At 41.4% G+C, this 23,537-nt stretch overlaps 1 protein-coding gene across 7 annotated transcripts in view; it reads left to right on the forward strand.

Annotated features, from left to right (window-relative positions):
* The window catches only part of LOC139466827 (SCO-spondin-like), a 66,410-nt gene extending 45,250 nt beyond the window's left edge, over positions 1–21,160 (forward strand). For 6 of the 7 annotated variants that reach the window (XM_071248530.1, XM_071248529.1, XM_071248526.1 and 3 more), the window contains 18 exons: positions 1,340–1,525; positions 2,222–2,401; positions 2,919–3,092; positions 3,520–3,699; positions 3,965–4,138; positions 5,143–5,322; positions 5,587–5,760; positions 6,751–6,930; positions 7,181–7,354; positions 8,538–8,717; positions 9,636–9,644; positions 9,932–10,126; positions 12,537–12,722; positions 13,246–13,389; positions 13,986–14,332; positions 17,048–17,153; positions 18,503–18,588; positions 20,301–21,160. In XM_071248530.1, the coding sequence (XP_071104631.1) occupies positions 1,340–1,525; positions 2,222–2,401; positions 2,919–3,092; positions 3,520–3,699; positions 3,965–4,138; positions 5,143–5,322; positions 5,587–5,760; positions 6,751–6,930; positions 7,181–7,354; positions 8,538–8,717; positions 9,636–9,644; positions 9,932–10,126; positions 12,537–12,722; positions 13,246–13,389; positions 13,986–14,332; positions 17,048–17,153; positions 18,503–18,588; positions 20,301–20,339 (2,894 nt within the window). In that variant the 3' untranslated portion in view covers positions 20,340–21,160. The remainder of the gene's footprint in view (positions 1–1,339; positions 1,526–2,221; positions 2,402–2,918; positions 3,093–3,519; positions 3,700–3,964; positions 4,139–5,142; positions 5,323–5,586; positions 5,761–6,750; positions 6,931–7,180; positions 7,355–8,537; positions 8,718–9,635; positions 9,645–9,931; positions 10,127–12,536; positions 12,723–13,245; positions 13,390–13,985; positions 14,333–17,047; positions 17,154–18,502; positions 18,589–20,300) is intronic. The other variant, XM_071248531.1, reaches the window with a different exon arrangement.
* The last annotated feature ends 2,377 nt before the right edge of the window (positions 21,161–23,537 follow it).

The following is a 23,537-nucleotide window of genomic DNA, read 5'->3' on the forward strand; positions in this document are numbered from 1 at the left end:
ACTGATATCGGTGAGAAATATAACTGTAGACGATTACACAATTTTGTTACTTATCACGATATAAGAAAGTCCTGAAAGTCCTCAGTGTTGGTATTCACTCACTTGTAGAACTGTTATGTGGAACCCCGCACATCAGGACCTAAAAACAAGTATAGGGTCGAGGTCCACCACACAATTATGAGTGTATAATTCATTTGACAGTATTTACAAATTTATTAATTGCAAAGAGTTGCAACATGCTTTCTTAAATTTGCAATAAGACACGTTTTTTGTGGTATTTTCACCCATCTACATTAATGGGTTTTTTCTCTGTAAATACTGATATCCCCATCCCAGAAGTTGTAAAACATGATTTATCCGTTTATATTCCTTAGCAGTGTGTCTAACTGAAGAACTAGAGAGTTTATCCTATAGAAAGAGAGGGTTCGAGTGAAACCTGAACTGTCACTGACGATGGGAGCTACATGTACCATTTGGGCACAGACTTGTTCATCAGCAGAGATTTTCTAGGGTAGATTCGTGAAGCTGCTTGGACTATGCTTACTTTGTTGCAACGGAGATATTAATACCTGTACCCACAAGGAAATGGCGCGTTAGTCATGTTGCATATTGTTGTACAATGTGTGAACCAACAAAATAAACATGTGCCAGTCCTTGAAATAATGCAGAGTGTGTCCCGACTAAAATAATTTCTGTATTGTAGTCTATTCTTTGTTTTCTGAACGTTGGAGAGAACAGCCAAGACCATCCTCGCACAATGTGCCACGTTATCAGTCTGTTGCTGGTGGTTCGACACAGTAAACGAGCTTGCAGTTCACAAACCGTTCTGTCTGTACCTTGGTATCTCTGTAGTGTTGGTGGTTAGACAGTCGACGAGCTGAACATCCTGTCTGTATCATGTTATCTCTCTATTGGTGGTTGGACACTGTCAACAAGATGAGTGTTCACAGGCCACCCTATGTTATCTCTCTTTTGTGGGGTTTGGAGTCAGTGGACTAGCTGGCTGTTCACATACCGTCCCGTGTGTATCGTGTTATCTCTCTATTGTAGGGGTTTGGACTCAGTGGGCCAGCTGGCTGTTCACAGACCGTCCCGCGTGTATCGTGTTATCTCTCTATTGTAGGGGTTTGGACACAGTGGACCTGCTGGCTGTTCACAGACCGTCCCGAGTGTATCGTGTTATCTCTCTAGTGTAGGGGTTTGGACACAGTGGGCCAGTTGGCTGTTCACAGACCGTCCCGGGTGTATCGTGTTATCTCTCTATTGTAAGGGTTTGGACACAGTGGGCCAGTTGGCTGTCAGACCGTCCCGAGTGTATCGTTTTATCTCTCTATTTTAGGGGTTTGGACTCAGTGGGCCAACTGGGTGGTCACAGGCTGTCCCGCCTGCAATCCGTCCGGTCAAACCAACACTGGGACCTTCACGAGGGTCAGAACATGTAACAAGGTGGCAACAACATACGCAGACTGCCCTGGTTCAAGCACAGAAACTAAAACAGACACATGCAACGTTGCCACGTGTAGAGGTGAGAACAACATTGGGAATCTGTTGATGTTAAATTAGTAGGAATATGTCATTGTTTTAATAATTTCTCTTACTTTTGTCTTTGTTGCTTTTATTTGCATTTAGATGTGACTACAAATAGTTGATAAAGTGCAACAAATGTTGCGACACCATTTCGCGGGTTCGCGTAGGTGTCATCAAAGTTGTTATCGTCAAACTTTTACAGAATTGTATGTCATACATTTGTCGCTTTTATCCTCGCCTACGAAAACTCTAACCCCCAACCACTTCCCGAAAACCATTCAGTCGCAGCTGCAAACCTTCCATCTGCACTGTTTTTCGTCTATACGAAAGCGGCTCGTCGAAAAACTAATTCTGACTTGGTGGAGACAACCTCTAACGCGGAGCCCAACCGGGTTGTCGATCTGTGTGTCGGGTATGGGTAAAGTCTGAAAGGGCATCTGTGTGTAAGTTTCGCGTGTGACGAGAAGCACCCAGCCTAGCTAACTGTGTATTAGTACATGGCCTCAGTAGGGTTACAGATTAGATGAGAGTTAAAGTAAAGTTGGTATAATATTCGAGCTATGATATGCCAAGGGTGACAAGAATGGAGTAGTATACTGACGTTTCTTTTAGTTAGGATGAATGTGACATAAACTGATAGTTTGAAGCATAAAAATGATCCGTGTGAGGAGTTCCGTATTAAACCCTGTTTCAGTTGGGACATGGACGGCATGGACAGCATGGTCAGTTGGCAACTGTTCCATTTGTGGGACCAATGTTACCACCCAACAGACTCGAACCCGAACCTGCTTTAAGACCAACACAGCCGACACCGATTGTCCGGGAACCACAAGCGAAACCAGAACGTCCGTGTGCCAGATTTCCCCGTGCCAAGGTAGTCAATAGAACATAACCTCATACACTGCCATGCAACCACAGGCCAAACAAATATGTTCGAATAAGTTAAAGTGTTAGTTCAGTCATGAATATATTTTCCCGACGAAACCTCATACACTGTTGTCGTATTTGTGTATTCACAGAGCACTGTATTTGGTTGCTTAGTGATCAATGGTTAGGATGGTCAATGCTGTTCCTGCTTGTGCTCCATCGTAGCCCGAAGCTGCCTTTAGACAAATCCAAGCGACGCCAATTGTAATGGAAATACAGTTCCCACACAATCAGTTCTCTGGTAGTGATCACTGCCACAGACAACTGTCAAACACAGAAATGATGAATAAATCTCCATCTCCTTAGCACATTATTTCTTATCGTAATTTCATCTAAGAACACCATGTAACCATACCAGTTCTTTTTGTGTTCTTTTATATGTAGTCCTTTTAGCTGTGTTGTAGCTCCAATAGCAGTGTTGATGTTGTGTTTTGTAGTCTGGTCATGTGAATGTTGTGTTGTAGCTACCTGGAACACCTGGGGCTCGTGGGTTGACCCTGGATGCCCTACGTGTGGTCTAAATATCACACGAACTGCCTCTCGAACCAGAACATGTAACCAGCTTTCGGGTCAAACGTTTTGCCCTGGGTCAAGCTTTGGCACCGAAGTTAGGACTTGCAACATCCCTAACTGCATAGGTATTTGACCTTGTTATTGATTTTCGTCAATGCAGGTACACCGACATTTCCCATGTTCATCTTAACTATAACATTGATAGTGAAGAACTGATACTTTTGAAAACATAATGCAATACGACATGTACGACATGTTGTTGTTAATTCATCAGGTACAAAGCATAGTTTCTATGTAAATGGTACTTCATTTGTTTGAGCATTTGCAGGGTACAGGACTGTGTTTTTTCCACCTGGTCGTGCTGCTTAATCTGTTTTACTTGAATTGGCGAAGTTAACGTTCGGACACTCTGTGACAACATTGTCACACATGACTGTTGGAAAGGAAATTATCTACAGCAACAGATTACATGTTTGGATGTACTTCGTAAGGGACGTTATGCTGTATAAATCTGTGTAGATGTTGATGGGTAACAAATGCTGGTTATTTCAGGAACGTGGACAGCGTGGGCTTCCTGGACCACGCCCAACTGTCCTACCTGTGGACCAGTCGGTACACAAAGACGGGTCACCAGGAACAGAGTATGCAACAAAGTTTTGACAACTTATGACGACTGTATTGGGTCAGGCAGCGATTCCAGATTCGATACGTGTTCAATACCAGTGTGTACAGGTACGTCTTAGGTTGACATAGACGGACGTGTACATACAAAATTTGCTCTACGACTGACTTTGTTTCATGTGTCAGTCATTTCATGATCTTGCAGTTTTGTGTTCGTTTGTATTTGTGTTACACATCCTTACATTTTACCCACGTGTTGTACTTTTGACGTGTTTGTCTGAGCCAACGTTGTAAACTGGTAACATCTCTCTGTTGTTTTGTGTTTGTACTTGTGTTCGTGTTTGTGTAGTGTTGTCATGTGAATGTTGTGTTTTAGCTACCTGGAACACCTGGGGACAATGGAGTAATCCAGGTTGTCCTTCATGTGGTCTCAGCATCACACGAACTGTCACTCGAACCAGAACATGTGACCAGGTAGCGGGTCAAGCATTTTGCTCTGGATCCAGCACTGACTCTGTCATCAGAACTTGCAGCATTCCCAATTGCAGAGGTACTTACAGTAATTAAATTTGAATGAGTCTGCACATATTCCTTCATAAAGTTATATAAACATGATCCATAGCAAAGTAAGGCGCGGTCTGGTAGCCTAGTGGTTAAAGCGTTCGCTCTACACGCCAAAGACCCGGGTTCGATTCCCGACATAGGTACAATGTGTTGAGCCCATTTCTGGTGTCCCCGGTCCTGATATTGCTGAAATGTTTCTAAAAGCGGCGTCAAACCATACTCACTCACTCACTTACCTTAAAACAAACTGAAGTCTCGCGTCTTTGAAGCCCTTAGAATTAAACACTATCCGAAAATTCCAATGATCATCTGCGTAAAATACGATATTGTGTGAGTGTCATTTAACAGTTCAATCTCAACCAAAACATTGATGCTTAAACTGCATTTTAAAACATGATACAACATGTTTGTGCGTGGTGACTTTGATGGAAAATCATCAGATTCCACTTAGCGTTTGTATACAAACCCATTTTCGGTTCGAGTGGGATATACTGACACCATGTGTAACTAGACTGTAACTCATCGGACTTATGAAGTTTTAACCTTCTCTCAATTGAAGTACATGTTGTGGACAGAAAGCAAATCACAAGGGAAACCAATACGTTTAAATGTATATAAGAGATAAACAAATGTTTGATATCCATCCAGGTGTAGTTCTCACAATTCCGACATTTGTAGGACAGGAACAGGAACCTGTGTGTATCCACCTTGTCACTCTAATGATTAACTGTCATTTTAATTGAGAGAATGATAGTTTAAAACACATTGTGCCTTCAAATGAATTCGCTTTTGGCTATTTGAAATTAATTTAATTACAGTAATACATTACAAATGGGAACAATTTCGAAGAGTGGATATTCTTTGTCTTAGGGACAGTTCGGTACTCATGCTTGTAGTAGGTGGATTCAAAATCCCTCTTCTTCTGGCAGTGATATAGTACTGTTTGCAGTTGATGACGACACGGAGGGTAACAAACGCTGGTTATTTCAGGAACGTGGACAGCGTGGGCTTCCTGGGCCACGCCCAACTGTCCTGCCTGTGGACCAGTCGGTACACAAAGACAGGTCACCAGGAACAGAGTATGCAACAAAGTTTTGACAACTTATGACGACTGTATTGGATCAGGCAGCGATTCCAGATTCGATACGTGTTCAATACCAGTGTGTACAGGTACGTCTTAGGTTGACATAGACGGACGTGTACATACAAAATTTGCTCTACGACTGACTTTGTTTCATGTGTCAGTCATTTCATGATCTTGCAGTTTTGTGTTCGTTTGTATTTGTGTTACACATCCTTACATTTTACCCACGTGTTGTACTTTTGACGTGTTTGTCTGAGCCATCGTTGTAAACTGGTAACATCTTCTGTTGTTTTGTGTTTGTACTTGTGTTCGTGTTTGTGTAGTGTTGTCATGTGAATGTTGTGTTTTAGTTACCTGGAACAACTGGGGACAATGGAGTAATCCAGGTTGTCCTTCATGTGGTCTCAGCATCACACGAACTGTCACTCGAACCAGAACATGTGACCAGGTAGCGGGTCAAACATTTTGCTCTGGACCCAGCACTGACTCTGTCATCAGAACTTGCAGCATTCCCAATTGCAGAGGTACTTACAGTAATTTAATTTGAATGAGTCTGCACATATTCCTTCATAAAGTTATATAAACATGATCCATAGCAAAGTAAGGCGCCGTCTGGTAGCCTAGCCTCGTCACGCCAAAGACCCAGATTCGATTCCCGACATAGGTACAATGTGTTGAGCCCATTTCTGGTGTCCCCGGTCCTGATATTGCTGAAATATTGCTAAAAGCGGCGTCAAACCATACTCACTCACTCACTTACCTTAAAACAAACTGAAGTCCCGCGTCTTTGAAGCCCTTAGAATTAAACACTATCCGAAAATTCCAATGATCATCTGCGTAAAATACGATATTGTGTGAGTGTCATTTAACAGTTCAATCTCAACCAAAACATTGATGCTTAAACTGCATTTTAAAACATGATACAACATGTTTGTGCGTGGTGACTTTGATGGAAAATCATCAGATTCCACTTAGCGTTTGTATACAAACCTATTTTCGGATCGAGTGGGGTATACTGACACCATGTGTAACTAGACTGTAACTCATCGGACTTATGAAGTTTTAACCTTCTCTCAATTTAAGTACATGTTGTGGACAGAAAGCAAATCACAAGGGAAACCAATACGTTTAAATGTATATAAGAGATAAACAAATGTTAATATCTATCCAGGGTTTTGTCCTCACAATTCCCACATTTGCAGGGGAGGTACAGGAACCTGTGTGTATCCACCTTGTTACTCTAATGATTAACTGTCATTTTAATTGAGAAAATGAGAGTTTAAAACACATAGTGCCTTCAAATCAATTTGCTTTTGACTATGTGAAATCAATTTAATTATAGTAATACATTACAAATGGGAACAATTTCGAAGAGTGGATTTTCTTTGTCTTAGGGACAGTTCGGTACTCAGTCATGTGGTAGGTGGATACAAAATCCCTCTTCTTCTGGCATTGATATAGTACTGTTTGCAGTTGATGACGACACGGAGGGTAACAAACGCTGGTTATTTCAGGAACGTGGACAGCGTGGGCTTCCTGGGCCACGCCCAACTGTCCTTCCTGTGGACCAGTCGGTACACAAAGACAGGTCACCAGGAACAGAGTATGCAACAAAGTTTTGACAACTTATGACGACTGTATTGGGTCAGGCAGCGATTCCAGATTCGATACGTGTTCAATGCCATTGTGTACAGGTACGTTTTACGATATGATATGAACAGAGCAATCTGGGATAAATCAAGGTGCGATTGAAATTGCTTTACGAGTATGTAAGACATGCGCTTTATATGTTGATGTGCTTATGGTTGCGTGTTCATTTGTTTTATAGTAATAAGACCAAATGGAGCGATACTGGTTCCTCTCTTGACATTGTGTATTTGATGTTTCCGTCATGTTTTGCGTTTTTGTGTTGTATAGTCTGGTCATGTGATTGTTGTGTTTTAGCTACCTGGAACAACTGGGGGCAATGGAGTAATCCAGGTTGTCCTTCATGTGGTCTCAGCATCACACGAACTGTCACTCGAACCAGAACATGTAACCAGGTAGCGGGTCAAGCATTTTGCCCTGGACCCCGCACTGACTCTGACATCAGAACTTGCAACATTCCCAATTGCAGAGGTATTTTGACTTGTTATTAATTGTTTTCAACAAATATAAAGTTAATTGAATCGGTATAAACCTGCTCATGTTCCAATAATGAGCTATGCCCAAGGTGAAGTACGCCCTGGGTATATGTTACACATGTAGAAAAAGTGACCTTCATTCCTTGAAACATACCACAGGTCGCATGTCTCAGGCACACATCAAATTAAACAAAATGGGAAATGAACATTTGTGGTGAATCTTTTTGCAGGGTGTAAACATTTTGTAGTCTATAAATATGTATGGTATAAACATTTTGTGGTGTATAAATATGCAGGGTAGGAACTCTTTGTGGTGCATACATATGCAGGGTATGAACTTATTGTGGTGTGTAAATATGTATGTTATTAACATTTTGTGGTGTATAAATATGTATAGTATGAACATTTTGTGGTGTAAAAATATGCAGGGTATGAACCTTTCGATGTGTATAAATATTTATGGTATGAACATTTTGTGGTGTGTACGTTTATGTCAACATGTTGTGTACATGCTTTTAGTGTATGGACATATTGTGTAGCCATTGTTGGTTATAGTGTGTAGTTGTTACGCTTACAGTGTATTAACACATTGTTGTTTATTCTGTGTCTGTGTTCCAACTGAAAGTCATAGCCACTTTCTATTTATTTGTCTGGCCTCGTGCCATGAGTCTCTCAAGACGAACTCGAACCGGATTTTAAAACAGGATACCCATTGTTCGCTATTGTTTTAATAATATATAAATTCTTTGACGATTATTATTTAATAAGAACATATTCATTACAAGGACGAAGGAGTTGATACATCTTACCTTTTTAGAGACATAATACGGAAACATTACTTATCATTATTATGGCAGCATATGACGACACCAGTTTCGATGTAATGTACCTTATCATGCACCTTACATGTGCTCTTTACCTTGTGTCACTAAGAGCCTCACTTCCTTAAACCCCCGTGAAGATTCGGGTATGAATTGATGTTGCTTATGTTAAGACGCGACTAACAGAAATGGGTGGTCAGGTTAGCTGACTTGCGTAGATCGATGCATCTTATGTCAATCACTTTTTTGTCTGGTGCAGACCTGACTTTATACTGGCCGCCGTGATACAGCTGGGATATTGCAGTTTTCAAGCTGATATAACGTAATACAACTAAATTGTTCCACATATTTTCATAGGAACCTGGTCTGCGTGGGCCTCATGGAATCTGCCCAGCTGCCCTTCCTGTGGACCTCCCAGTACCGTGAGACGGGTCAGCAGAACGCGAGTTTGCAACAAAGACCTGTCAACACATTCTAACTGTGCCGGAAATAACGTGGAGTACAGAAATGATGCCTGCAACGTAGCAAATTGTACAGGTATAGCAACTGTCTCCGTATCCACGTGTACAGGTATTACTACTGTCTCCGTATCCACGTGTACAGGTATAACAACTGTCACCGTATCCACGTGTACAGGTATAACAACTGTCACCGTATCCACGTGTACAAGTATTACTACTGTCTCCGTATCCACGTGTACAAGTATTACTACTGTCTCCCTATCCACGTGTACAAGTATTACTACTGTCTCCCTATCCACGTGTACAAGTATTACTACTGTCTCCCTATCCACGTGTACAAGTATTACTACTGTCTCCCTATCCACGTGTACAAGTATTACTACTGTCTCCCTATCCACGTGTACAAGTATTACTACTGTCTCCCTATCCACGTGTACAAGAATAACTACTGCCTCCGTATCAAATGTTATACACTTATTGTTTCTATTGTGCTAGGGGCTATGGATACATTATGCATTGATAGAATCAGTTTGTATTACTTGAGCACCTTGATTAAATACATGAAAAGATTTGGAAAATTAACCTTCGAGGCCCAGTTGACGGTACACGTGCTTTGCAAATCCTGCCGTCGGGCGAAATCTTCACGGCAGTTTCGTTGTTGTTTACAAACTGGATGTCGATTTCGTTACGCGATCTTGATTTGACTATGCATAGACTCGTTTGTCTGGCCAAGATATAAATCCGAAATTCGAGTCTTGTTCAACAAGGGAGGAAACTGGACTTCTACTGTCAATTAACTCCCTTTACATAGATTTTGTGTCAGAGCACGGATTCTTAAGCTTAGATTCATTGCCAAAACAGCAGGTGGCGCTTAACTTTTTCTCATGTGTATAAACAGCATCAAAAGGACAACAAGAATTTGGAACGCGTATCATGTATTCATTCATTCAACAATATTTGCACATGAACTGAACGATGTTTTCTTCTTTTACAGTTACCCCAGGTAAGACAGTTGTGTCACGTGATAACAGAGCCAATAGATGAGTATGGGTGCATTCAAAAATAGTTTAGAGTGGAGCGGTTTAGCAGCTACTTACATGAACACACTAATGGTGTTCTGGTCATAATATCACTGGATCATATATACTGGATCATATCTAAATCCTCATTTTCATCACCACTACATTAAATAATGTTCCTTGTCCAGCATTAACAAGAATACGGTTTCCTGCCCCGTATACGCATATGTAGGCAAAGCTCAGTATTTATTCTGCTTTCATTGAATACCAGGTTTGTGCGCCAGCGTCATGAACGTCAGCGGCGTCGGTTACCGCTATCACCCCACCGACTGCGACAAGTATGTCCAGTGTTACTTCAACCCCAACGGTGAGGTATCGGCTGTGTACCGCACATGTCCATTTGGTCACTACTGGTCACAAGCGACCATGAGATGCGACCACTCGTGGAAGGTCACTTGTCCCCATGGTAAGTGTGCAAATGAACATTTATCACTGTTGAATCGCGCAGTGTAACACTCAGTTTATAAGAAGGTTTGTCTGTCACGTATCACTGTTGAATCGTGCAATGTAACATTCTGTTTACAAGTAGGTTTGTCTGTCACTTATCACTGTTGAATCGTGCAATGTAACATTCTGTTTACAAGTAGGTTTGTCTGTCACGTATCACTGTTGAATCGTGCAATGTAACATTCTGTTTACAAGTAGGTTTGTCTGTCACGTATCACTGTTGAATCGTGCAATGTAACACTCAGTTTATAAGTAGGTTTGTCTGTCACGTATGACTTTTGAATCGTGCAATGTAACACTCTGTGTATAAGTAGGTTTGTCTGTCACGTATCACTAATGAATCGTGCAATGTAACACTCTGTGTATAAGTAGGTTTGTCTGTCACGTATCACTGTTGAATCGTGCAATGTAAGACTGTGTATAAGTAGGTTTGTCTGTCACTTATCACTGTTGAATCGTGCAATGTAACACTCAGTTTATAAGTAGGTTTGTCCGTCACGTATCACTGTTGAATCGTGCAATGTAACACTCAGTTTATAAGTAGGTTTGTCGGTCACGTATCACTGTTGAATCGTGCAATGTAAGACTCTGTGTATAAGTAGGTTTGTCGGTCACTTATCACTGTTGAATCGTGCAATGTAACACTCAGTTTATAAGTAGGTTTGTCCGTCAAGGATCACTGTTGAATCGTGCAATCTAACACTCAGTTTATAAGTAGGTTTGTCCGTCACGTATCACTGTTGAACCGTGCAATGTAACACTCAGTTTATAAGTAGGTTTGTCTGTCACGTATCACTGTTGAATCGTGCAATGTAAGACTCTGTGTATAAGTAGGTTTGTCTGTCACTTATCACTGTTGAATCGTGCAATGTAACACTCAGTTTATAAGTAGGTTTGTCCGTCACGTATCACTGTTGAATCGTGCAATGTAACACTCAGTTCATAAGTAGGTTTGTCTGTCACGTATCACTGTTGAATCGTGCAATGTAAGACTCTGTGTATAAGTAGGTTTGTCTGTCACTTATCACTGTTGAATCGTGCAATGTAACACTCAGTTTATAAGTAGGTTTGTCCGTCACGTATCACTGTTGAATCGTGCAATCTAACACTCAGTTTATAAGTAGGTTTGTCTGTCACGTATCACTGTTGAATCGTGCAATGTAAGACTCTGTGTATAAGTAGGTTTGTCTGTCACTTATCACTGTTGAATCGTGCAATGTAACACTCAGTTTATAAGTAGGTTTGTCTGTCACGTATCACTGTTGAATCGTGCAATGTAAGACTCTGTGTATAAGTAGGTTTGTCTGTCACGTATCACTGTTGAATCGTGCAATGTAACATTCTGTTTACAAGTAGGTTTGTCTGTCACGTATCACTGTTGAATCGTGCAATGTAACACTCAGTTTATAAGTAGGTTTGTCCGTCACGTATCACTGTTGAATCGTGCAATGTAAGACTCTGTTTATAAGTAGGTTTGTCTGTCACGTATCACTGTTGAATCGTGCAATGTAAGACTCAGTTTACAAGTAGGTTTGTCTGTCACGTATCACTATTGAATCGTGCAATGTAAGACTCTGTGTATAAGAAGGTTTGTCTGTCACTTATCACTAATGAATCGTGCAATGTAACATTCTGTTTACAAGTAGGTTTGTCTGTCACGTATCACTATAAAATCGTGCAATGTAACAAACAGTTAATAATTAGGTTTCTCTGTCACGTATCATTATTGAATCTTGCAATGTCGCAATCACTCGAAAGAGATTTGAGCCAAGGACTGAACTGGGCCTCCTACACCAGGTCACTAACATGTCTTTTAAATACTTTCAAAGCACAGTTTATGTTTTAATCAAACGATCCACATGTATAATCAAAGAAAATGACGTTGAATTATTGTTGTTAATTTTAGTTCGATGACTTTCAATGGTTAAATGTTAAATGTCGGCTTTTAAAATGAAGTCAATGGATATTTTTTTTAAACTTTGTAGTACAGAGAGTAACATGCGCATGAAAAATATCCAAGTTCAGCAATAATTGCCCATACGATATCCTTGCTTTAAATTTGAGAAAGATTTACTATGGTCGACGCACTAAGATCGTTTTGCAGACAAACACTCCTTCGCCTTGTGTTTACTGGTCACGCCGGAGACCCGGACTCCATTCCCCGCATGGCTACAATGTGTGAGGCCCATTTCTGGTGTCCTCCGCCGTGGTTTTTGCTGGAATGTTGATAAAAGCGTTGTAAAACTATCGTAACTGACTTTTGTTAATATGATGAATTTTCTGATGCCCAGAGAGAAACAGTAACTATACTCTTTTAAGTGTCATTTATTTCATCAGTTTATAATGTATATGTGTTGATATATTACCAGAGAAGTGCAACAACACTTGCGTAACAACATACAACATGGAGGGCAGCTGTCGCGCCTACTGGTCATGTGACCATGGAAGGTCACAGGCCGAGTGTTGCGCTGTGGGCTTCCGGTACGTTTCAGGACGAGGCTGCTTCCCGGATCTAAATTGTCGTGATGCTTGTCCCACACCTTGCACATCTGCTGGTAGGTGAAACATGATCCGATGGGAGGTAATAATGTGGAATTATCTCCCTTTACATTAAAATACTAGCTTTTGATTGGTTAAGGAGAGGGCAATTACTGTCCATGTACCCAGCTCATGGACACCGCTGATAAAACAATCGTAACACACCCGAGCTAACTTGCTTATCTCACGCAAGTATCGTTGAGGTGGAAAGAACAGATGTTCATGCGGATGCAGTGGGTAAAGGGAAGTAACTTGGTCTTCTGCTAGCTGTCAAAATGGCTGAATCAAAGCGTTTTACAAAGTGACATTACCTGTATGAATGTCGGGAGACAATCCCTCGGAACATATGGTGTGATGTAGCTGTGTGTGTGAGTCCATGTGTACCTCGCCTGACGACCCAGGGTACAAAGGCCATAGATTTAATGCACCAACCAATACATCCCTCCCTCTCTCTCTGCTGCTTTCAGAGCACGTTGCTTCCTGTGTACCTATTGTTCATGATGTGTCATCAATCAACTCGCTGCCATGGTTATATTTCAGATATATGCGACAAAGCCCCTGCTTGGGATAAGCCTGAGAACTACAAACTGAATGTGGGTTTTCTTGGATGGATGGACAGCGGCTGCATCCCCGGCTCCTACTTCGACATCCTCGAGTGCGGCTGCAACGTGCGCAAGAATGACAGTAAGACATCCTCTTTTTATGTTTACTGCCCATTTACTCTGATATAGTTACGTGTAACAGCCAAGTTAATACTTTAACGTAAATCAAATTACTTTAAATTACCAGTGTCCTTCTAAATAGTATATTGATGATAATACAATTACAACAGTATTACTCCTACAACAACAACAATACAACAACAGCAACAACAACAACAACTACTACCACTTCTATTGATATTCCGCTGAAGCAAAGAACAAACAAGTTCCTTCTATATTATATATTCTGTTACCGTTCTCTGTATATTAAGTTACCATTCTCTATAAATTCGGTCACTGCTCTCTACAGTCTGTTATCGTTCTCTACATGCTGTTGTCGTTCTCTAAAAAATTTCTGTCACTGCTCTACATTCTGTTATCGTTCTCTATAAATTATGTCACTACTCTCTACATGCTGTTATCGTTCTCTCTACATTCTGTTACCATTCTCTATAATTTCTGTCACTGCTCTTTACACCTTCTGTTACCGCTCTCTACTTATGGTGTTATCGATCGCTCCCCCTTCTGTTTGGGTCTCTGGAAATGGTGTAAATGTCTGTCGTCTGTCCCAATGCGCAGCTTGCAACCCAGAGTTTTCGCTGACCTTCAACAACCAGAACGCCATTGCTGCTGCTAAAGGAGACTGGCTGACGCTTGACACAGTGAATATCACAAATGGTGTTGCGGCATTTACCGGGCTGGGCAAGCTGGTGGCCGACGTGAAGCTGCCGGAGGCCGGTGTCGGATGTCCAGCTGTGCTCAGGTTCAGGTACAGAGAAAACGGAAGTGGAGGGAGACAGGTGCTTGCTAGCAGCAGCGACTGTCGACACGGCAACACCATGATCATCGCCATCCACAACAACACCCTGATTTTCGAGCTGACGTCGTGGTACGGCACACTGCTCAGCATGCCTATTTCTACGATGGTACGTACTGCTGACAACAGAAGAGTTATATTTGGTTTGGGATTTGACTGTACATTTTTTATACACGGTGGTCATACTAACATCAAACTGTGACAATGTTTGCAACACCTCATTATGACATCCCGCCACGACATTATCTTACTATACAACTGTTCCATGCCAAAATGACACCCCGCGGTGTCATTGTTTTACTATATCACTGTAAGATGTCATAATGACATCCAGCGGTGACATTGTCTTACTATACAACTGAACCACGGCAAAATAACATCCCGTGGTGACATTATCATATTTTACAACTGCAACACGTCATAATGACATCCCGTGGTGACATTGTCTTAGTATGCAACTGTAACACGTCATAATGACATCCCGTGGTGACATTGTCTTAGTATACCACTTTAACACGTCATAATGACATCCTGTGGTGACATTGTCTTAGTATACAACTGTACCACGGCATAATGACATCCCGTGGTGACATTGTCTTACTATACAACTGTAACACGGCATAATGACATCCCGTGGTGACATTATTATATTTTACAACTGTAACAGGTCATAATGACATCCCATGGTGCCATTGTCTTAGTATACAACTGTAACAGGTCATAATGACATCCCGTGGTGACATTGTCTTAGTATACAACTGTGCCACGGCATAATGACATCCCGTGGTGCCATTGTCTTAGTATACAACTGTACCACGGCATAATGACATCCCGTGGTGCCATTGTCTTAGTATACAACTGTACCACGGCATAATGACATCCCGTGGTGACATTGTCTTAGTATACAACTGTGCCACGGCATAATGACATCCCGTGGTGACATTGTCTTAGTATACAACTGTACCACGGCATAATGACATCCCGTGGTGACATTGTCTTACTATACAACTGTAACAGGTCATAATGACATCCCGTGGTGACATTGTCTTACTATACAACTGTACCATGACATAATGACATCCCGTGGTGACATTGTCTTAGTATACAACTGTACCACGGCATAATGACATCCCGTGGTGACATTGTCTTACTATACAACTGTTACAGGTCATAATGACATCCCGTGGTGACATTGTCTTAGTATACAACTGTAACACGTCATAATGACATCCCGTGGTGACATTGTCTTACTATACAACTGTAACACGTCATAATGACATCCCGTGGTGACATTGTCTTAGTATACAACTGTAACACGTCATAATGACATCCCGTGGTGACATTGTCTAAGTATACAACTGTAACACGTCATAATGACATCCCGTGGTGACATTGTCTTAGTATACAACTGTAACACGGCATAATGACATCCCGTGGTGACATTGTCTTAGTATACAACTGTAACAGGTCATAATGACATCCCGTGGTGACATTGTCTTAGTATACAACTGTACCACGGCATAATGACATCCCGTGGTGACATTGTCTTACTATACAACTGTAACACGTCATAATGACATCCCGTGGTGACATTGTCTAAGTATACAACTGTAACAGGTCATAATGACATCCCGTGGTGACATTGTCTTAGTATACAACTGTACCACGGCATAATGACATCCCGTGGTGCCATTGTCTTAGTATACAACTGTACCACGGCATAATGACATCCCGTGGTGACATTGTCTTAGTATACAACTGTACCACGGCATAATGACATCCCGTGGTGACATTGTCTTACTATACAACTGTAACAGGTCATAATGACATCCCGTGGTATCATTGTCTAAGTATACAACTGTAACAGGTCATAATGACATCCTGTGGTGACATTGTCTTACTATACAACTGTACCACGGCATAATGACATCCCGTGGTGACATTGTCTTAGTATACAACTGTACCACGGCATAATGACATCCCGTGGTGCCATTGTCTTAGTATACAACTGTACCACGGCATAATGACATCCCGTGGTGACATTGTCTTAGTATACAACTGTACCACGGCATAATGACATCCCGTGGTGACATTGTCTTGCTATACAATTGTAACACGTCATAATGACATCCCGTGGTGACATTGTCTAAGTATACAACTGTAACAGGTCATAATGACATCCCGTGGTGACATTGTCTTACTATACAACTGTAACAGGTCATAATGACATCCCGTGGTGACATTGTCTAAGTATACAACTGTGCCACGTCATAATGACATCCCGTGGTGACATTGTCTAAGTATACAACTGTAACACGTCATAATAACATCCGCTTCGACAGTGTCTTACTATACAACTGTAACACGTAAGTCACAATGACATCCCACCTCGACATTGTTTGACTAAACAACTGTAACACGTTAGTCATCATGACATCCCACCTCGACAGTGTTTGACTATACAACTGTAACACGTAAGTCACAATAGCATCCCACCTCGACAGTGTTTGACTATACAACTGTAACACGTAAGCCATGATGACATCACGCCTTGACAGTGTCTTACCATACAACTGTAACACGTAAGTCATAATGACATCCCACTTCGGCAGAGTTTCGTTTGTTATTGCCCTGAAGCTAACAGTCACTGGTTTGACTGCAAAGGCTCGATTACGTTCATATCTCTATTATGACTTGAATATTGCTCCTTGTGTCGCATTTCATGAATAACGTTCATCCAGAATCACATGATTCGTTAATTGTTTTAGAGTTTGGCTGAATTATACGATTATGTGGATATTGACGAGTGTGGCTATAACTTCAGGGTCTAGCTCCGTCGCAATGGAAGGACGTCACCTTCATGTATAACGGCAAAGTCTTGACAGGGGTCATCAAGCAGGACAACTACAAGGTCATGGGCCAGCTGTTTGGTAAGTGGAACAGATGCTACTGTTTGTAAGTGGATCATATGCAGCTGTTTGTAAGTGGATCATATGCAGCTGTTTGTAAGGGGATCATATGCAGCTGTTTGGTAAGTGGATCAGTTGCATTTGTTTGTAAGTGGATCAGATACAGCTGTTTATAAGTGGATCCGATGCAGCTTGTTGTAAGTGGATTAGATACATCTGTTTGGTAAGTGGATCAGATACATCTGTTTGGTAAGTGGATCCGATACAGCTGTATGTAAGTGGATCATATACAGCTGGTTGTAAGTGGATCAGATGCAACTGTTTGTAAGATTACCAGATGCAGCTGTTTGTAAGTGGGTCGGTGTTGTCTTGATGCAGCTGTTTTAGCTCGGTTATAAGATTGCATCGGAACTTTTTATATCAGCAAAAGCACCATCGCATGTGGTTCCACGTCTGTCAGAAGAATCAGTCATACCGACCTAGGCATAGAATCAACACCTAGATTATGTTGTTTGATGATTAGTATATGCTTTGATTAGACTCTACATACCTAAACAAGGGGAGTTAATATGTTTTAGTTGTTTTTTATGACAACCCTACAAAGTCGTTGATTCAGACGGTGCATGCACATTTCCCGTTGAACACAATATTGTCACGGATCATGACCTTTGTATATCTGTAAACAGGGAATTTTTTGCGACCGTTTTATTATTGCGAGTTTTGCGAACGAGACTCAATCGCAAAAATTAAAAACGCAAAAATAAGTATAAATAATACATACAAACTTTATTCATTGCAACACGTCATCAAATGTTGAAATCATCAACCAGAACTACAAGTTACTCAATAAGTTAAAAACACAAATGAATGCAGAATGGTCACACAATACATCACAAAAGACAGTGTAAACAGACCAGTTAGTGTCACTGTTACCTCACAGTTATCCTGCCTTCTTCCAACCTCGCTTGATTGCGTCAGTGTCCTTTGCAATTTTGTCCACACATGACATGACACTGAGTTGAGTCAGTTATCGTATTTGATAATTAGTCGCAATCTCTTTCGGTCAACTTTCCGGCCAACTCAGAAAAACTAGTTTCGGAGAGAAGCTGTCTATTGTTTGGTATGCGAGGGGTCATCTCAACACGGCAACTCGCAAAAATATCTCGTCGCAGTATTGTCTTTGGCGTGGTATTCGCAATATTTTAACGGCGCAGAAATAAAGCTGTTTACAGTACGTCAGTCTTCCATGTTGGGACAAGATGTACGACAGTTGCAATTATATAGGGAGAGTCCTTGACACCGATCTTCTGGATTCTAAGGGTTTCACTGTCGTTGTTTTATTAAAACATAATCCTCATTGTTTTCTGCAGCGCCGAAGGTGGACTTAGTGGCGTGCGGCTTGACCTTCGGATCTGATGGGTCAGTGCTTACAGCGTTCGATGGTCAGCTGGATGAGGTAGGTAGCCACAGGGACGACTTCGCTACGTCAGCTGTGCATCTGCATGCACCTTAGCTTCAGCTGAGAAAATTACGCCTTGGCCCACTTGCGCAAAGCGATCGTATCGCTACAACTATTCTAGGTATTTCTAGTGAAGCAAGTTGATTTGTTATAGTGTTAATATCGATCTGTTCAAGTGAGCCATGGTCAATAATGTTCAGAAGTGCTCTACTGTCAAGTCATTTTTAACTTATGATGGAGACCATATTCACTCTTGAAATTATAATAAGTTATATATCAAATTAACTGTTACGTTAGCCTACAAAATGCCTAAAGGGTCGGTTGGGTAGCATAGTGGTTAAAGCGTTGACTCGGGTTCCATTCCCCACATGGGTACAATGTGTGAAGCCCATTTCCAGTGTCCCCCGCCGTGATATTGCTGGAATATTGCTAAAAGCGGCGTAAAACCATCCTCACTGACTCACTCACTCATAATGCCGAAGGGATTAATACGCAATAGCCATTGCCTTACCCCGTGAGAGGGACTTACCCATTTGACTTACATCTGAAATATGGATACTTTTGTTCAGCGAAGATAATACATGAGTCGTTAACAAATGGGACTTCTGTAAATGAGTTTCATGATAAATTCACCCCTATGTCAATTCAGCCGAGTTGAAGCAGCATTGGTCGCGAAGAATGTGTTTGGGTTCCCGGTACAATGACATGAGATAATCATGGTTAAGCTTCTAGCACCTCATAAGTATACTCCCCAGGGAGATCAGAATTAAATTAGAGTGCAAACTGATCCATTGACCGGGTAAATATTGCAGATAATAACTTATCTAAAATATTCGTCAACAATACAATGATCATTTGTAAATTTAATGGAATCGTATCACAGAGGTAAAGGACACCGATAACATTAACAACGATCTACCTACATCCAACTTCCACTAGCATGAAAATATCAGGTACTGGCAAAAGAGGCCCTGCTTACCCTTTTCGCGAACATCTGATGTCATCACTGATTTTAACTGACTATAAGAGTCAAGTTTCCACCCTTGCCGAACTAGGCTGGAATTTCCAGGCTCGATCGTAGCGCCACCAGTGGCTATTACGAGTTATGTTCCTTCTATGTTCCTCCTATTAACCAATCAGATTCCATCTCTCCTATCACAAACGGGCGGCGCTCAGTCAAGACGATCTGCTCGATTATTAAGATCTATATTGTAAAACAATGGGTCTTACCCCGCGAAGTGCATCAAATCGAGTGAGAACCTGGATTAAAAGCATGGAAGAATTTACAAAATATCTGTTGACGCCAAGATGGCGGTACCCATACTTCGCAAATCCTGCAGTCGACCGAAATCTGCACGTTGAAATTCCTGTTGTTAACGAACCGGATGTCTCGTTCGTTACGCGATTTTGATTGGACTATGCACAGTCTCGTTAGCCCAACCAAAATGTAACTCCATAATTCCAGCCTAGTTCGGCAAGGGTGGAAACTGGACTTTAAAGTCAGTTAACTCCCTTGCCCCGGGAAGATGTGATTTTCAGTGACTGATGTCATGTTTAGTTTACCTTTTACGCTCTGTGCAATGTGTTTTCGTGGATGTTCGGGACCGATTAATGCCTGACGTTGGCGTTTAGAACTAAATAGCTTCATGAGAAAATAAATCGAGTCATTGAGTAAATAAATCATGTTGAACATTTACTCTCTTTTTCAGATCAACTTGTACAAGTGTGACCCTGGCAACCTGTATTGAAGGAACCGCTGAGCTTGTCCTGTTCACACAAGCTTTGAACACATGTACAGTTCACATGTGCTTTCAACAAGGATACCTATAGTCAGTGATTACAGCCGGAAGTCAATATTCTAGCGAACTCTCTACTAGTGCCATATTGTAATCTGCATCCATATGCTAAGTGTGATGTTTCATTGTTTTGTTTTTAACATTTTCGTGTTTAGTCCCGCCAACGTATTATGTTTTAGATAACTGCATCTTTATCCTAGCGTGTACATGAAGAATATATTGCCGGTGTATCACTGAAATTATCGCACCTATAAGATTTAACCATCTGGTACAAGTGATGATATTGTATTTTAGTCTTGGCTAGACCCTTGCCACAATTAGTTAGCTAAGTTCCTAATAAGTACATTATTGACATGCCAGTAAGATTAAAGTCAACCTCACCCGAACCAGATGCAGTTCACACAAGGAACCAATGTTTCTGTTGATATGCAACATATAAACGGTATGTTTTACAATACGTTATTGCATTTCTGTTAAATTATTACCAGTTTGTTATATGAATATTGATATATTTTTACATTTCACTGACAACTCCCGACGTTACAGCTGTATTGAGTATAAAGAACCCAAACCACTCATGATCTCACTGTCTTCACCAATTGAAAGAAACACTGTGTCTTACTTGAGATTTTGTTCATTTTATCATTTTCGGAAAAGAAATGTAAAATTTACCGTTATTACCATGTATATTTATACTTTTTATTTAATATTGATATTGTACTACTTTCAATGTTTGGACATTTCTAATGCATAATAAATACTTCCGCACAGTTTCCTGGGTCGTGTTTGAATTTGTTGAAAAAATGTTGCAAATAGTATAACGCTGAGGGTAGATCAGGACATGCTTGACCTTTCCGGTAACATCTGGTGTCAGTACTGATTTTCAATGATCTGATATCGCTATGATATCGCTGTAACGTCTAAGTCGCCGCGATTCGCTGTGCCTTGGGCACGTCAGAAACTATGATTGTGGGTTCGAATCCCGGTTCGCCCCGATTATGTTTCTAGGTTTGTCAGCACCATACCCGTGCTTGTGGGTTTCACCGAAGTGGTACACGTCTGAGACCTGCAACACTTCGGGCTTTCCTCCCACATTAAGCTGACACGCCGCGATATGACTGGAATTCTGTTTAAAGCGGTGTTAAACCCAACTCACTCACTATTAATTATGTTGAGTAAACTACAAAAGAAATGTTAGGGCCGAGACATTAAACCTGCCACCTACATAACCACTGTGTTGAAACCCCCCAACATGTTTCTTAAATGTTTCTGTTGACTTAAAAGCAGCAGAATTTTTGCACTTGTACACGGCAAGTGTAATTAAAGAAATCAAGATTTTGTTTTTCGTTTCGACAACTCAGTAAACGCCGTATCGTGTCAGTTCATTTTCTGATCCATCAATGGATTGTTGGGTCAAGACTCGATTGTGTCACCGTCGTGTGTGTCAGTGGGCGGTGCTACAGATAGGGCAGTACATGCTTGCCGTGTTCGAGAACATCTGGTGTTATCACTGATTTCCCATCTTCCCGAAGCAAGGGCGTTAACTGACTGCAAAAGTCCAGTTTCCACCCTTGCCGAACTAGGCTGGGATTTCCAGTCGCGATCGTAGCGCCACCAGTGGCTATTACGAGTTATGTCCCGTATATGTCCCACCAACCTACCAATCAGATTCCACATGTCGTATCACTGGCATTTGCTTCAGCCATAATGGTGGCGCCCTGTCAAGACGACCTAATCGATAATCGATCTATATTGTAATACCTCACGAAGTGCATCAACTCACTGGAGCACCTTGATTAAAAAGGTGTAAAGATTTGCCAAATATCTGTCGACGTCTAGTTGACGGACCAGATGCTTTGCAAATCTTGCAGTCAAACCGAAATCTGCACGTTGAAATCCATGTTGTTTGCTAGCCAGTTATCTAGTTCGATTCTCTATTTGATTGGTTTATGCATAGACACGTTAGTCCCGCCAAAATGTAACTCCGGAATGGAAGGATAGAATCTGGACTTTTATAGTAAGTTAACGCCCTTGCCGCGGTAACGTGTGATTTTCAGTCATCCATTCATTTTATGTTCACTTCTATTTTGCTTTTACGCCCAATGTAAGCCGATACTCATTGTGCACTGATATCTCTCACTACATCTTCATCATTTTCCAAGCCTGCCACAACGATATTGTGTGACTTCTTGGAAACTTTTGAGTGAAATTTTACGAAGCTTTAGACGATAATCCGCAATGCCTCGGTAAACTTGGTGTAAGGATACCACACACGGTCCTCCTATGAAGAAACGAACCTCCGTAACGGGCGATGCTTTCACCACTAGACTACATCACCGTTCAGCCGTTTGACAGAGTTATCATCCGGTGAATGTAGAGGAAACAATGGGTGCAGTTAAGATGTTACGGGAGTAACAGGTTTGATGGCCACAGTGTTTGTAGCGGTTGTAACGGGTGTGACGACAACAGTGTATGTAACGGGAAGTGATGACCAGTGTATGTAACGGGAAGTGATGACCAGTGTATGTAACGGGAAGTGATGACCAGTGTTTGTAACGGGAAGTGATGACCAGTGTTTGTAACGGGAAGTGATGACCAGTGTATGTAACGGGAAGTGATGACCAGTGTTTGTAACGGGAAGTGATGACCAGTGTATGTAACGGGAAGTGATGACCAGTGTATGTAACGGTAAGTGATGACCAGTGTATGTAACGGGAAGTGATGACCAGTGTATGTAACGGGAAGTGATGACCAGTGTTTGTAACGGGAAGTGATGACCAGTGTATGTAACGGGAAGTGATGACCCGTGTATGTAACGGGAAGTGATGACCAGTGTTTGTAACGGGAAGTGATGACAAGTGTATGTAACAGGAAGTGATGACCAGTGTTTGTAGCGGTTCTAACGGGTGTGACGACAACAGTGTATGTAACGGGTGTGACGACAGCAGTGCATGTAACGGGAAGTCATGACGTGTGAACGATTCTAACTATAAGATAAAGCTGTATGGTAGGACACGTTTTTCGCGAACACCTGATGTCATCATTGATTTTCGGTTCTTATAATTTTCACCGCTAATTTTTCTTTTACACATAATGTAATATGTTTCGGTGAATAATCGAGATTAGTTATTCTCTATTGATGGTGTTTCA

Source organism: Haliotis cracherodii, unplaced genomic scaffold, assembly GCF_022045235.1.
Source record: "Haliotis cracherodii isolate W230 unplaced genomic scaffold, xgHalCrac1.p SCAF_19, whole genome shotgun sequence".
NCBI lineage: Eukaryota > Metazoa > Mollusca > Gastropoda > Lepetellida > Haliotidae > Haliotis > Haliotis cracherodii.